Source organism: Serinus canaria, chromosome 3, assembly GCF_022539315.1.
Source record: "Serinus canaria isolate serCan28SL12 chromosome 3, serCan2020, whole genome shotgun sequence".
Taxonomy (NCBI): Eukaryota; Metazoa; Chordata; class Aves; order Passeriformes; family Fringillidae; genus Serinus; species Serinus canaria.
In genome coordinates, this window is record NC_066316.1 from 89,271,600 (window position 1) to 89,289,184 (window position 17,585).

At 37.2% G+C, this 17,585-nt stretch overlaps 1 protein-coding gene across 2 annotated transcripts in view; it reads right to left on the bottom strand.

The window, feature by feature from the left end:
- FAM83B (family with sequence similarity 83 member B) overlaps window positions 1-17,585 on the bottom strand; it is a 57,438-nt gene that overhangs the window by 17,798 nt on the left and 22,055 nt on the right. For both annotated transcript variants that reach the window (XM_030236163.2, XM_030236165.2), the window contains exon 3: window positions 2,296-2,460. In XM_030236163.2, the coding sequence (XP_030092023.2) occupies window positions 2,296-2,460 (165 nt within the window). The remainder of the gene's footprint in view (window positions 1-2,295; window positions 2,461-17,585) is intronic.

Consider the following 17,585-nt stretch of genomic DNA (forward strand, 5'->3'; position numbering starts at 1 on the left):
AATATATGGTCCAGAATATATAAGAAGAGAACATGCCCTGAATTTGGAATCAGACTACAGATGAGAACAACTGTCCGCACAGACATTTAATGAAGATTTATGAACAAAATCCTCTTTCTTTTCCATACAGAAGACTACTTGTAAATGTGAATTAAAAAATACAGTTTTGTTCATCACTGCATCTTGGTTCTTTTACTGATTCAAGGGAGAGACAGAGGTGCTGAATCCGAAACACTTTGCAGAAAACTCATCACAAGTGTAAGGACTTAGAAGCTTCATCCATACTCCAACAAGACTGAACCAAGTCATGCCAGGCAAGAACAAGACAAATGCTGCTGGTGCTACATCTTTAGGAAAAGGAATAGACCCATACAGCTCTGTTCTCTTCTTGCATTCACTGAATAGGAGGGCAAGACCAGAAGCTATGAGTACAAAGTTGAAGATGTTTATCTTTTTTCTGAACCTTGAGTGATGTGAAAAAGGGAAAGGAAGAAAACATCTTCAAAATACTGGCTGTTCTTTCATAGTCACCTGCATTTCCCTTTTACCCTCTAAAAAGGCACAGGAGTTAATATGCAGGAGTAGTAAACTGCTGTTCAGAGAGCAACAGTCACTGGGAGTAGCCCATGGATGAGAAGACCATTAATTTGAACAGCTTTATTACAAGCTAAACTGGAAACTCAGCACACAACAGGATTATTGCTTACTTCTTTGGCATGTATTTTTTATTTTCTGATTAAACTCAAAGTATTCTAAGTTAACCTTGCAGAATAAAGATGTATTTTATTCCTGCCAACAAAACCCAGAAATGTATAAAACACAATGTCACTGAAGAGGCTACATACAAACCTCTCCAATCCACACTAATCCATACAAAATCCACTCTAATCTATGTATATTAAATTTTCAACCATGGTATAAATTACTTCAAGTTTATAAAACTGCCTTAAAAAGACAACCTTAAATCCAAAGAAGGTAAGCTTTTGAAACAACTGTTCATGGAATTATTTTGAAAATGCATTTTTGAGACATCACTTGAAAGACACAGTCTTAATTTTTTTTTATTTGGGAAGGAAAAAACTCATTTCATATATGGACATAGACCATTTTTGGCAACCTCTATGGCATAATTAACCCAAGTAATCAGCAAATGGTAGTATCTCAAGTTCCAAAGTATGGAAGTACTGACAAATACTGACTTCATGAAGGCAATCACTCCCGGTGTTTATAAAACACCACAGTTTTGGTGTTTTTTCCTCAGGAGTTCCCATAACTCTGTGTATTAGGCAACCAGAGAGCAAGAAACAAGCATGGAAAGTAGAATGGGAATGCTTCTGAAGACATAAATCAACACTCCAGAATAAAAATGGGTATAAAATAGAGTTGGCTCCAAACATCCACCAAAAAGTCCTCTTTATCCTCATGAATACACCACATCTCTCTCTGATTCCTGGACTGGGTTCTTAGAACACGTGCTGCTAAAAAAAGCTTTTACAATACTTTTGACTGGCCTGAATGAAGCTTAACTAGTTACAGAGGCAAGGAATTTCAAATGGAACTATGAGCTAAGGCAGTGCCCAGAATTTTGCAAGCAGACTCTGACAACATCCTTGGAACTTCTTTAGTACTGTCTACAGTAGAGTACACCCAGAAGAATTTATGAAGCACTTATGTCAGTTCAGTGCAGCTCATGGTTTATATTCTAATCCCTGATAAACATTTAGACAGTGCAGGACATCTCATGAAAATGTAAATGTCATCTTGTTATCTCTCCTACAGGATAAAATTACATATTTAATGTGTAAAAGGAATAGGACAAAGCACAGATATGGAAATATGGATTTTCAGAAAAACACCACTAAAATAGAATCTTGGGCCTCCTAAAGTATTTTAATGCAGAACCTAAAAGAAGAAATCATAAAATGAAGTACACAACTTAAATTTATCTAAGTCTTAAGACTTTATTTGCAGGCAGCTATAGGAGAAAGGATGAAAAAAAGCTTAGTTTTTCAAATATGCAGTATTCTTAAATACACAATAATGGGAAATTATTTTATAAAATATATATGGAAGTTATGACATTATATGAAATGCTCTTATTTTGACACCTGAAAAAGATGCTTTAAAAAAATATATCTGTAGAGAAAGTTCTGCTGAGAGCTTACCTATTTACACTTCGTTGTTAATTTGAAAAATCAGTATTTAGTAACCACTCTTCCAATAATAATCACTTTTCAGTGGGCTGTGGAGGAGTAAGTAGTGAATGTTCCTGCAAAGGAAGACAGTATGCCTTACCCTGAGCCTCTGAACTTGACAGCCTTGTTTCTCTGTCATCTTCAGAAAGTGACTGAAGTTCGATTCATCAAGCAGGATATACACTGCAATCCCTCTAGCAGATGCTTCCACAATTTCTCTAAAAATATCCACATCTGTAAACATATCCATAACAATGGCAATGACCTGAATCAAACAGGAAAGACACAAATTACTGTACTGTATAAACTCAAATATAGAATTCTTCACTGAAGCCTGTGCTGAGCAACTAATACACTAATAATTTTTGCACATTAAAATGTTCTATTTTCCATGTTGTTCCACTTAATCTGAAAGCTTTCAAGACCACTGGATCTTCTTTTTGAGAAATCAAGTGACCACCTGTGTGACGTTTATCACAAGTACCAAAGTCCAGCAAAATGAGTTATGGGTTGTCTTGGTTTTTTCTGGAATCAAGTTGATTTTGTTCCAATGTGGTACCGTGCTGTGGTTGGGATTTAGCACAAGAATAATGTAAATAACAAACTGATGTGGTTGTTGTTACGTAGTATTTACCCCAAGTGAAGGACTTTTCAGTGTTCCATGCTCTGCATGACTGAGCAGGTGCATAAGAAACAGGGAGGAAGCACAATCAGGAAGGGCTGACCCAGACTGGCCAAAGGGATATTCCATACTGCAGAATGTCATGGCCAGTGTGTAAACTGAGGGGAGTTGGCTGGGAAGGGTCAATCACTGCTCAGGAACTGTCTGAGCATTGGTCAGTGAGTGGTGAGCAACTGTAACATGCATCACTTGTTTTCTTGGGCTTTACCTCTCCCTCTCTCTCTATCCTTTTACTTACAATTACTGTTATAAATAGCAATAGTACCCTTTTATTATTATTATATTTAACTTTCTATGTAAAAATGTACTTTACTATAGTAAATTTACTTATTAAATTATTAATCTGTTCTTTTCTCTTCCCACAAGGGTTTACTTCTTTCCAGTTCTCTCCTCCATAGCACCAAGGGTATGAATGAGCAAGTGGGTGTGTAGAACTTTGTTGCTGGCCAGGGTAAAACCATGACATGGCTGTGTGTAGTGACTGGTTTTATGAAAGAAAAGGAAACCCAGCAAAAGAGAAAGGGAGGGAAAACAGCAATACAAATGCTGTGGAAAAACCTTCAAAATACAATTGCATTATGTATTTAAAAAAAATCAGATAAAATTTTTGTTCATGAGGCTTCTCAGTCTTTCATCATTTTCTCTAAAGCTAATGGCTCAAGAGCTTGAAGTAGCTAATAAGCAGACACTGAAGAGCTGGAGGCACTCTTACTAGCACAAAACATCCTCAGCTCATGAGAGCTTGAGAATCAAGAAGATCAGCATGCTGAACACCAGCTACCAACACCCTTCAATCCACAGAGATAGAGCAAGTGTGTCTGATTTGGAAAAGCAATGTCCATCTAGCGGTGTTTTGGAGATAGATATATATATATATATATATAAATGTTGTACTGTTGACATACCATTAGTAATTTGGGAAGAACTACTGTTCAAATGTGAAAGGAAATAAGAGGAAGAATCAGTGTCTGTGTAACTTCTAAAGGTATTATTTTTATCCACTAGTATTTTCATGAAAAGTTCCAATGAGATGTCTTAGGTGCAAATTCAAACGAAATAAAACCTTTCACAGATATCAGAGCAGGTTTTACCATTTTCACTAATCTTTAAACTACCTGTATATCAACTTCAAAGGTGTAATTGTTAGGTTGCAAGTACTCATTCTAGGTAAATGCTGTTGCACACAACCAGGTAAAAGTTATGTCTCCAGTCAGTCGAACGAATTACTTTTTTTGAATCCCACCTGCTTAGAACTAAAATTTTCATTTACGCCGAGCATGTAATTATATCACTAGAAATATAAATGAGAGATGACTTACACAAAGTAAAAGTAAAATAACAATGAAAACTATTGGAAAAGTAAAAAAGACAACTCCTGAAGAAGAGAAAAGGAACGAACTTGGCCTCTTCATTACATGTCACCTGGCAATAAAGAGTCTCCACAAACCCACCAGTCAAAGAGGAACTGAATAGCATAAAAGAATTCCATTCTTTTCTTAGGAAACATGCCAATGCCAACTACCTCATCTCCTTTACTGACTTTTTGAAAGTAAAACCTAAACGTGTTTTTCTCCAGTACAGAATCTGTTTCTTTATCTAAGGACTGAAAACACGAATGTTTATCTTGACTCCAAGGATCTCATCACTTTCAGACTGCACCTTCTGCTTGGTCTTGTTTCTGCGATACACAGTGTTAATTGAACAAGGCAACCCTATTTATTCATCTGTCTTGTTTCACTTGCGTCTGAGAAGAAAACTGCCAAGACAGATCAAGTATGGTAGGTAATGACCAAAAAATGATCTGTTCTCAAATCTGAGTCTGTTTCATTACCTGTTTACCCCTTCCTCTGAACTCCCTAATTTCTTCCTAGACTTTCCTTTTCTTCAGATCTTCAAGAAATGGGTGCTCATTGCATTCTAGGATCAATTTAAACGTAAGAGAAAAATCCTGAATGGATTCATTAGTGTACACTGATATGAGTACATGAAATATTCAAAACCCACAGCACAGCCCTCAAAAATAGTTTTAACACTTTCCTATGGCAGGTATCTAATTTATTCCCAGGTTTGCATGCACACAAGAACATGTAATAAAAACTAAAACCCAGAACTGACTAGAATGGCCATATCTATCTTTATGAAGAGGAAGGTAGAGAAATAAACACATATGCAAGTAGGCCAGTAAGTTGATGACATTTATAAAGATGCATGTGCACTATTGTGCAGATATTTCACGTTGGAATGAACAGGGGACCCTCTCTGTCTTCATTAGTAAAATTATTCTTAAACCATTTATCTTTTTAAATCTGGAGTAACTCTGCAAAGCATCAAGTAGTCTTGCAAGAAAATGTAGGTTTCACTCCCAGAGCTGGAATAGGGATTATCTTTTGAAACCCGAAGGTTGTGCTGTCTGAAAAGTCCTTACCAGAATTTGAGTACATAGATGCAAAGCCACAGTCATGATATGACAACCAAATGGGCATCCATTTGTGCATTTCCTACAAACCAGAGGCAACTCCTGTCAAATGTCCTCATTAGGCTGCCCACTTATTCTTAGCAACACTCAATTGATCTATTAAACACAAACATAATTAGGCTTGGCTGCTGGAGAAGAGTGCCAAATTTGAACAATGCATATGATACACATTTGATACATACAATATGTAAAAAGTCATTAACAGTGATACGGTAATTTCTGCATACTGATTTCCATAAACCAAAACAGGTGTTTGACCATAAACTATAGATTTTGATTCAGAAAGAGTGGATTCCATAAAGGTCATGGAACAGTCTGGCCTTTAAATGTATGAAACTTCCTTTTTTTTTTCTTTTTTTCTCCTTTTAATAGGAGTGTACATTTCCCCAGTTTGCCTGTTTTGCAGCAGAAGGGAGTATTGCACATGGGAAAAGACAAAGCAAATATGGCATTCAAGGTTCCAAGTTTTGATTAATTAAGGAGACCAAGAATAGGAAATTACTTCAGCGAGGTATTCTATAATGTGTACCTACCTTTAATTAAAGCTGCAAAAACAGCTGCAGGATTAGTTACTTGCTGCATCACTTTGGAAGAAAAGATTTCGCTGCTGTGTTTTTACTTTTGTTTTTGCAATTGCAGAGCTAATTTCCACCCTGGTACTTATAGGAACACAACAGTGGATTCCAGCAAGGAAGAAAAACTGATATAATTCAAACTGCAGAAATGTATCAGAAAATTGCCTATTCCATACATTCTGTTTCTTTTAGGCATAACAATACTATCCTGAGTCAAGCAAACCTCTTCAAGGCAGAAAGCTCTAGTGTCATACAGGTTTCCTTACAAACTGCCTTTTTTTTTTCCTAAGCATATTTGTTTTCCACAATGCAAAGATCTTTTTAAAAGGAACCACTTGTGCTTTTGAAGCAAATACAGTGGCCTTCCAACCACTCCAGGAAAAGTGGATGGGTACGGCAGTTTTTTGATGAAAGCACCAGAATTCTGGGAGAACTTTCTGAACCATGTCAAACTGATTATCACCCCGATCAAAAATGACCCTCATTTGGGAACAGCTAAGCTAGCATGTTACAGGAAATAGTTGGTAGAGCAGACGCTGTGCATAACATCACATAGCACTGAAATTATGCACAGCAAGAGGACTTACCACCACCTAGGTGGGTACTGGATAGAAGAGCACATTTCAATGATCAACCAGAAGTGAAGACAATGCAGAAAACACTTTTTATGCTAGTTTTCTTCTCCCAAAATTATCTTTGATTGTCACTGCTTGTATTTTTATCTTATCTACCCATTCTTTTTTTTTTTTTAAGTGATGATTATTTTTTAAGCTTAAAATTCGGTTTCAATGATGACATCCTTACAGAACAAGAAAATCTGCTGAAGTCAATAAGCAAAAAATGACTCCTAAGGAGTCTGACAAAATGCTCAACCTAACTGAAGGCAGCAGTAGAGCCATATGCTATTATTCTTCTCATTGTCTTGACACTAAGACTATGCTTTGGAACAGAAAAGTAAACTACACACCCTATTTTGGCATCTAAAAACATGTAAATCCAGAGAGGAAAGTATAATTTTGTTGAATAGGACTATTTTTATGCAAATATTCTAAACTGTATTTTTCAGTAAGCTGATTTATTTAATTTGCATGTTAGTGAGGAAAGTAACACTTTAAAGCTCAGTATCTCTAAACTATCATCACTCTATAAGAATACAGAGTATGCTTTTCATTCTTTCAAAGTTCTTAATCTTCAATTTCAGTAAACTGCCAACTCCTACAAAAAGTACCAGTGACAAGGTTCATGAAAGACACATATACATTTGTTTGTTAGTTAAAACAAAAAGCTATAGCTGAAATATCCTGCATATCTTTGATAAAAAGGAGATTATGTACATGGTAACATGTAACAGAGCGGATAACACGACATGGTAAGTGGAGGCCAATGTTCAGTTCTGTGGCACCTATTATGCCATCCATGTGCACTGCATCTGCTTAGATGGCTCTCACCTTCAGAAACTAACACTATTCAGAGGCTTATCTAGAAAGAAGTTGCCAATCCCAACAGTTACACTTATCATTAAACATCTCCAGAGTACATCCAGGGGAGGGCCACCAAAGGGGCACTTGCCCTATGCAGACTACATGAAGGAGCTGGGCTGTTCAGCCTGGAGCAAAGACGGCTTCAGGGAGTCTTACAGCAGTTCCTGGTACTTTACAGGGAAGTTCTGGAGGGACAAAGTCAGGTTCTTTGCAGTGGTGGCAGGACAAAAGACAGTAGTCACACCGAAACAAGAGCAGATCTGCCTGGATACAGGGAAACCCCCTCATTCCCACAAGGACACCCCAGCAGTAGAGCAGGTTGCCCAGAGTGGTCCAGTTTGCATTCTTGGGGGTTTTCAAGACCTTGCTGGATAAAGCCTTGGACAGCCTGTTCAGATATTACCACTAGCCATGCTTTATGCAGGAGGCTGGGCTGGAGACGCCCAACTGACCAAAGGCTGCAACTCAACGATTCAGAGATCTTCACTCCCATCATTGTCAAAATGAAAGCAAATTTTGCCATGTTTGGCAGTAATTATAAGCTTTGCTGTGAGGCCTAAAGAAAACAAACAGAGACTATAAAAAGAGAATGCTGAGAAACAAACAAGTTTTTCTGCTTTACTTCTTCCATTTTTGATAAGAAAAAATAAGTGGATTTTAATCTTCTTTGAGTTTTAGGACATCAAAATCAAACTTTTTAATAGGTGTGTGCTGAAATTCAAGCATAAATGTAACAAAAGGCCTTTACTGCCAGTGCTCAGTAAGTCTATTTTGTGAAGCTTTGACAGTTTCATTATCTCAGCATTACTACTTCTTTCACAAATATAAATTATGATTCTCTAGGTTAATATTGCAGTGTGTGTCATTTAACAACTCCTTTGCTATAAACAACAAAAATACAGGAGTCCTCTACTAAAACTGCTTGCTTAGGGCAGGCTTTACTAGTGACACCTACCAATATCAATAACCTAGTAAGGAATAATGCTGAAGACCTACCCTACACTGCAGGAGTATTGATTTCTTGTAACCCACATGAGGCTTACTTTGGGCATTACATGACAAAAATCCATACTGCTGTGCAGTGCTTTAAATGTCACCACCCTTCCTCACCCCAAGAACAAAGAACCACATCTCTAACAGAATTATTAATTCCATTTTTATTGACCCGTTCTCTGTTACTCCAATTCTCTTTTAGCAGATCTCTGTTTTGGGGAGAATCTCCTTGAGGCACAGGCTATCTGAGTCTGGCCTTTCTCAGAGAGCAGGCAATTGCAACAGTGCAGAAGGAGGATACAGGGCTGTGTACCATGCTGCTAGAACAGGAGGCAGGCAGCAAATGGACTGGTGAGTTTCTGGCATCAGAACAGACAAATTTGGTGGTCAATGCAGACAACCTTCCCTCTAGTAAGCTACATAATATGTCCCACAAATTATTGTGGTTCTTTTCTCAATTATATTATGCTGGCTTTTATGGCTGAGGGTTTAGATCCAGTTTACTTTTCCTGCAATTTATATTAACAGCTCCCTAATAAATCATCTGTTATCCTTACTTTCTGGCACTGCTGCTCACACCAGAGTGCTTCTAAGACAAAAGTTCATTCATTAATACTTCGGTATTAATTTGCAAAATTGAAGACAGCCCTGAAATGCTTTGCACAACACATCCTTTTATTGCAATGTCTACTTTGAAACCATTTGTCCTGGGTTAATTGCTGAGGTCTCACAATACAGTAACAAATGAGAAGTCTTGCAATAAAGTGCCAAAGTGCAATATAATGAGAGGAGGCTTGCTCTGTAGATACACCCTAATACAATAATATAAATAGTAATCAACCATTTGAGTATTATCCATTCTCCCACAATTTCTGTGGCAATATGAAGGAACAAATACTGAGATGATTTATACCCATGCAACATTCATGAAATTAATATCACTACTTGTTGCATTGTCATACTTGTATAATCATCATAATTGACCCCCTGAGATCTTATTTAATATATTTAATTTGGCTCTACAGGCACAGAGCGATATACCATAACTATGCAGTGTACTTGGAAATGTTCTCCCATTATTGCATTCTTTAAAAGCAATTTAATTAACTACAGGGTGAAGTCTGGCACTTCAATATTACAGTCAGCTACACCACCTCAGAATCAGCTCTCCTAACCCTCACTTATCCTCTGCTTATCCTTACGCCTCCTGCTCCAAAATATTTCTACCATTTATTCTGAGGATAGAAAAACACAGGATCTCAGAACCAAATACACCTTCTGTTCTGATCACCAAGCCTCATTTTATCATGCCATGTATCACCTACAAAATCTAAGAATTTAAAAACTAAGTTTATATGGAATAAAAATTAACTTCCAACATGTACATTAGCAATCTTCAATAACCTCAGGAGTTTCTCTCTGCAACAGGGCATCAGTAAAGTTCAACACCACCAAAACATCATATAAATAAGTTCACTGTCCAGAAAACATAAACTAAACTTTAAGCTATCTCCTGCAACACAACAAGAAAAACCTATGCAAACTATTAGAAAATTATGAAGGTAGGTAACCACATAAGGCAACTATATGAATAATTTTCACAGAATCACAGAATGACTAGTTTGGAAGAGACCTTCAAGATCACCGAGTCCAACCCATGCCCAAACACCTCAACTAAACCATGGCACTGAGTGCCACATCCAGTCTTTTTTGAACACATCCAGGGATGGTGACTCCACCACCTCCCCGGGAGGACCATTCCAGTATTGTATCACTCTTTCAATAAAAAACTTTTTCCTAATATCCAACCTATATTTCCCTTCATGCAGCTTAAGACTGTGTCCTCTGGTTATGTCAGTTGCTGCCTGGAGAAACAGACCAACCCCCACCAGACAACAATCACCTTTCAGGATGTTGTAGAGAGTGATAAGGTCACCTCTGAGTCTCCTCCAGGCTAAACAGCCCCAGCTCCCTTTTCAACTGTTTACCTGTGTAGTCCACATGGTAAAGCCTTATCTGTTCTGTCCAAGGAATACACACAAAAGATGTACAGTAGGGGAACTTTCTAGCTATCAGTAACAGGGGAAAATGTTCTGATTCTATTGGTGAAGAGTAATATGACAGGAAACAGGAGCTCTGAGAAAGGATTCAATTTTACTTTGAAAAACACTGGGAAGATCAAATTTTTACAATGAAGAATCTTCTTAAAACTACACGAGAATTCTTCCTTTCGCTCAATTTGGGAACTTTTGTCTAGCTTAGTATGTCTAAAAAAAGGAGATCAGAAGACCTGCATTAGCTCTTTGACAGGTGAAAAATAAACCAAAACAAAAGTAAAGTTCTCTGAAATGGAAATAAGACTGTTTCCTCTGAAAAGTGAATGTACAGAAGCCTTCTGCATTACCTTTCAGAAAGCTATTGCAGGCCAAGCTAGGAAGTCATATATACACCACTTTAAAGTGACACCTTCTCTGTCACTCTTGAAATTCACGCAACGGGGAATTTAATCTTGCAAAACTGATGGGAGTTAGCTACCTTAATTCTATAAATGTGATCTTTAACTATGAGTTTGGTAGTTGTTATTCTGGCTGAAGGATTAGTAAGAACTCATTGTGAGCTGACCAAATTAAAGGAGACACCTCCTCACTCTAGCCAGCAGCAGAGGCAGTAATTCCTCTGAAGCTTTGCTTCCACACATGCAGAACTGAATGTCAGCAAGTCATGGCAACGAGAAGATGAAAGGGGATATTCCAGGGATTCTTTATGGGGACTTTCCAAAGAGCATTTATAAACCTAATCCTTGGAATGAAGGATCTGCAAAGAAACAGCTGCTGCTCAGTGCTGGTACACCACGGACAAGAAAATATTTACCTAAATTTCCAAAAATCTGTCATGCATGATGAAAACAACAAGCATCTACAATGCTCAATTTTAACACTTTCCTCCCTACTTGCAGTGCTCCCATCAACAACTAAAATGCTTTTGGTGTTTAGCAAGCAAGTTGTGTTCTGTCACTGAGAACAGAAGCAGGCAGAGGTCCTACAGAAAAGAACATAAGGCAGCACAGAAAATCCTTGGCAAGATGGAGGGAACACATTAGGGACCTTCCTCTGCCCTTTCTTCTCTTGCCATTGGTATCGCTGCTGTTTTCCCAGTGCCATGTGGGCTGCAGCTGGTTGGGCAGCAAGATTCTAATATTTGCATTTAGCTCCTGAGAATGTTCATATTCAGTTATGTTGAGAAGCTGCCAAGCTTTTTCTGAGGAAAGCAAACAGAAAGGAAATGCCAGGATTTCTGACAGCCTACGACTTTGCTATACCATAATGGAAATTCATGACAAAAATCAAAGGTACTTCTCTAGCCTCCAGCTTTCTCTATGATGAATTTCAAAGACTTGATGCTTCAGAAATACTTTTTTTTTATTTAAAAGAGCATTAATAGCTTCAATATGTGGGTTCTCATGGGATCCCTTAATATTTAGTGACTGTTTAGGCTACTTGAATTAATATTATAATGTTATACTTTTTTATTTTAAATTTCTTTATAAGTAGAAGCACTTAATTATTCATGTGTGTGTATTTAGTGACTGCACAAAAACAAACAATGCACAACAGTATGATGTCTTAATTATTTTATTTAAAAGTCTCAGTAGTGTGAGTTATACTGCAAGGTTAAAAACTCTTTCAATACCTGAAATTATTATCTCACACCTGAGAACAAAGGAAAGGGATACCTCAAACGCAAGGGGGGTAAGGGGAAGGCAAAGGGACAAAACAAATTTTCTAAATGCACTAAAATTGTCCTTTCAAATTACACCTGCTTAAAAATGCTCCTCATGCCACAGTAAACTAGACTGGGCATTAATACTTCTAAGGGCTCTCCCTGTGATTTCTTTCAAGAAATATTAAAATAATTGACTGCCAATCAAAGAGTCAAAGTAAATGTATGAGATTTCAGCTAATCTAGATAACAATTCTAGAGAATATTTGGGGTTTGCCACCTCTAATGGTACATTTCGGTGGGGTTTCTTACAATAGGAATGGAGTGGTGCTCTGAGTCAGTCTGCCTTCCCACTGGTTCACTTGGGTTTCCTCAAGAGTCCTGTATACACTTTCAGTACTAAACCACTCCTCCTGACAGTTTATATATTGAAAAATGCTCAACAATGTATAAAACCCTGTATACTTTAATCTATAACAAAAGTATTTCTTAAAGTATAGAACTTTTTTGGCATTTGTTAATTAGCCACTTGGAAACAATGAAAGATTCTCTTCATCAAAGGCAGATTTATAGGAAGAAGAGATGATTCATACCAACTTTTCTAGACCAGGAAGGATAATTTTGCTTTTAAGTTTGCTTATGCAAGAGCTGTGTACTGTTTGTCATCTTTAAGACCTTAATAGTAAACTGCCTGAAATCCCTTGCTCTTGCTTACAAGAATAAGTAGGTACAGCAGGAACAACTTGCACAGAAGAGAATCCAAAAAGAAAGGCAGATATGTAACACAGGGGTGGAAACTGCTGACTGACTCCACAGTAGATGCTGGAAAAGAATGGAGTTAGATGAAAGTAAGTGTCTCAAAAGCAAGAAAAATTTATTTTTGCATTTCTATGCACATTAAAATTTTGGTGTGTCCAAGTCAGGAGACAAACCTGATGTGTTTCTGAGCAGCTTATGATTCAGAAAGATAGACTTTGGAATACCCATATGCAGTATGTTAGGCACAGTCCACATGGATGGCCTATCAACATTTTTAGCAAGTGGAAAAATAAAAGCATAAAGTTGAGGAAGACTTGTAAAACTCGTGCTAAGTCCACGAGTCTTACACCAGGGTGATCTTGCATCAAGCAAACACAAGTTCATGCAAATACTAGTATTTTCTAACATGGAAGGCATTGCAGCCAAGAGAAAACAAATCTATTTTTTGTAGGCAGTGCCTAATTTAAATCAACAACAACCATAACAAAACCCCACAAAACAAAACAAAAAAACAACAACAAAAAACCTAACCAAACAAAAAAAGTTCAAATTTTTCAAATCAGTGAAGGGCTGATTTCAAATCAGTGAAGGGCTGCAGACCAATGAGCATGATCTGATTATGTAACTGACTTTGATATTGAGAAACAAGTCCTAATTATATCATTAATTGCTGAAGGCTGATCCTCTATAGACACTCCAAACTTCTTCCAAAGGTAGACTGCATAAGGAACACTGGCAGAAAAAGTGTTTCAGAGATAAATGTAGGAAAAAAAGAGGAATCAAAAATTGAGAGTCTTGCAGAAGACATTGTTGTGTGTCCACAGAACCCCAAATGAGACTAGAAGCAATTCTGGTTAAAAACCTCCTCTAGTTCATGGTCTAGAGAAAGTAATACCAAAGTGAAGAAAGGAAACCTCCACAGAGGCTCCTGTTAATCTTTGGAAAGTAGTGGCTTAATTTTTTGTCTTTAGGTTAAGAAGGATGATTACAGTCTACTGCAATTGAGTAATATTTGTTGCAGCTGCAATTAGCAGACCTGGATGGATCACATGCAAGACAGCAAAATAATTTTGCTGTTGGTCATTATTAATTAAACTTTTGAGTATCAGAGAAATAATGCCTGTGGCCACAATTCAAGAAACAGCTTGATGACCCAACAGGCTGGTTGCTCAGCCTGACTTCTGAAAGGAAAACCAACAACAGAGTCAATTAATCCAGAAATGAAGGCTAATCACATATTTAGGGAATGGTAAATGGGAAAACACCTTTTCAAGTATTGCTTATTTCATCCTTTTTCGAAATACAGCTTTTATATTCAGCTTCATACATGTGATTGAGAGTCAGTAAAAGACATATGAGGTATACACACTTAAGGACTGGTTATTGGCAAGATGTGTAAAGTAGTTGTCCAATGAAAACATTTTGCTTGCATGTATTTCTAGCAGCCTCTAAGGCTCAATGGTATTAAAGATTTTCATACAGCTGTCACAAAAGGGGAAGCAAACCCACCATAATTCACAGACTATTATGGCCTATTTCTGTTTCCCCTTCCCTTCCTTCTGTGACTGCCTTTGCCTTACTTCCCTCTTCCCTCTACCTCCCCCCTACCACTTCACTCCCTTAATTATTTCTTTCTTTCTCCCTTACTGTCTCTTCTTCCCTCTTGCAAGGGAAGAACTCCAAACTGATTTAAATTTGAGACCTAAAAAACCCTGATATTGGATACTGAATGTGGGCTTAAAATGGCCTCCTACACATTTTATACAAGCTTAAAAATACTCCCCTTTTTATTCCATATTTTATGACTATACCCTTATGATATTCACAGCAAAGCTTTTGATTCCTGCTACGACTACTATTTGCTTCAATGCTACTAATTTCAAATTCTATAGATGTACCTAAATATGTTTAAGGAGGTCAACTCAAACAGTAATATGGTTAGAATAAACCAGAAAAACACAGAATGCAGGCTGTTTAAAATTCCTGATCACAGGTCAGTGATGGGTCAGAAAAAAGGAAAGCCAGTGATCCCCTGGTATAAATAAGAGAGGATGAATAATGAAAAGATTCTGCAAGATTTAGCTCTGCCAGATTCTCTGTTCACCTTTAAAATTTTCCAGTTTAGATAGATGATACAGTAAAATGCATTTATAAGTAAAAATAGAATGACTGGACAACACCTGTAGTAACAGTTATGTTGCAAAAAAGAGGAACAGCAATTATGTCAGATCACTATTCTGAACCACATATCACAGATATAATGTAAGCCTGCATAAGTCCATATGGCATCTGAATGCCAGTAAACAACCTAATCAGATGATTAAAACTATTTACTTTTTTAAACGTGCTGCCAATTGAGCAGGAACTTTCCCTGATACTCATGAGATGCAGATTACACCACCTGCTCATAGAGCAGCCACAGCTACTTGTGCAACATATTGCTAATGACTGTGTGCTGGCAGACTGCATTTCAATTTCACCTATTTAAGACAGGTTTTGAAACTAATTAATTAATTGTTGTCTGCAAAGCATGTTCAGGTCCTCAGGTGAAATCCATTACCCTGGCATGCTAGATTATTTATTACAGATGAAATGAAAAAGGAAAAAAATAATTGCAGACTAGTCTGAAAGCATCAGCAGAATATCCTAAAGATAAGAAAAGATTACTCTTGTTAATAAGCAATTATGTGCAGCTTTTCAGGAAGAAAACAGATTCAAATTTTTATGCACAATAACATATGGAGCAAGATGGCTGAAATAGTAAGGAAGCAATTATAAAAACCCTGCTCAAACCTCCTGTGAAGCAAACTGAAATGAAGAAGATAAGTAATGCTTCAATTCTTGTAGCCCCAGTGGAGTGAATTGTGAATTGGAACTAAACAAGGTACTAAACAGAATTTAATTTCTGATCAAATGCAGCACTTGAAACATAAAACAATAAAATAATTACAAGTAAAATTATTATTAAAGAGTTATATTTTCAGTACGAGTGCTATGCTTTAAAAAACTATATTTACAAAAATTATTTCAATTTTTAAATCCTTTAAAAGCCTCTTAAGTGAAACCTGACAATTCTTGTTCAAGAGTGAATCCTGCACAGGTAGTGAGGTATCTGAGGGAGTTGCAAATCAAGGGATAAGAAATGGAATTAAAAGACACAAGTGGAAAAATTTAAAGAAAAATTTCTTTCTTATTTGTTCCTGCCAAGTTTTTGCTCAGCTGATCTTTTGCCTCTATTTGAGCTGACTTTTGAATAACCATCTCTGTCAAGCAAGAAGCAATACAGCTTGACAATTATCTTGGTGAATCTATTATTTTGAAAATGCAGTTAGCATCAGCTTTCACTGATCTGCACAGCTCTTCCATAAGACCATACAAGTATTAATTCATCACTTGCAATTTGATACTACAATTATGCAAAATGAGAGGAAAGATTATTTGATCCTTGTGATAGAGTCTGGTCAGGTATTTATAATACTCCATCTTTGCTATCTACTACTCTTTCCAATTAAATGCAAAAGTTTATTTTTGATGGTTACAAGTTTATTAAGTGTATTCATAATGTTTTCTTAAACCAGAGCCTTAGGCCACTTCCAGGACACATCTGAGAAGGCACAGACACACAGCCAGGCTGCAAGGCTTCCTCCCATGACCCAGATTCCATCTGCCTCAGATGGGCACTATGGACTGCTCCTCTCCTTTTTCTCATTCTCACAAGGATAGGATGCATAATGAAGCATTCATTCAAGAATCATTAAAATGAACAATTATTCAAATAATTATCACTGTGCAAGTAACTGAACCCTTTAAACTCAATTGAGCTACTGATCAAGTTAATGGCAAATTAATAGGGGTTTTATTAACAAAAAGAGCAACATGTTATGACAAGTCTTCCACTGTACAGCTTCATGTATGTGAGAGCATTCCCCTTTCTAAAAATATTCCTCCTAATGTGCATTGCATGCCAGTTCACACACACACCTAACCTCCATTTGGGTAATGATAATCAGAGATCTAATCAGGAAGCCTGCTGAACATTGGCAAGAAATGCAAAACTACTCCTAGAGCAAGGTGGTATTCTCCAAAACATCACAGCAGATACCTGAATTTATGAATGGAGGAAGAAGAAAATCAGTCTCAGGGGTACCTACTGCACCTTTCTTTGCAAGATTTGCTGCCTATTTATGCCAGTGAATCCCCTGTAGCCACAAAACATTCCTGTGTTGAATATCTGTGTACCTCAAGGGTATATATACTAGGAAACATGAGGGGCAGAGAGGAAAATTCACTTATTTTGCCATCAAAAGCAGAACCTTCTAATAATAAGGAGTGAAAGCAAAAACACCACTGACCAAACCACCCATGGATTTACATTAAGCCACGTTCTACTGGAAAACAGAGCAAATTGGCTCTGCTGGAAAATGTGCCAAGCATGCTAATAGCTAAATATATGAGATAACTTTAGTTGTTTGAAGTAAGGATGGAGGTGAGAAGATGCAATATACATCTGTGGAGGAGAGGTGAACTTTTTATTCCAAGAACACTTTGTCAAGTGTTGCTTTTCAATGCAAAGTAGTGCCTTTCAAATAACTATTTGTTATTACAAAGTACCTCTCAGGTCTCTGGAAACATGTTCCCTTGATTAACCTGCCCACTCCAAGTTCATGCCAAAAAGCCTCTTCCCATCCCAGACTGCTCTGCTCC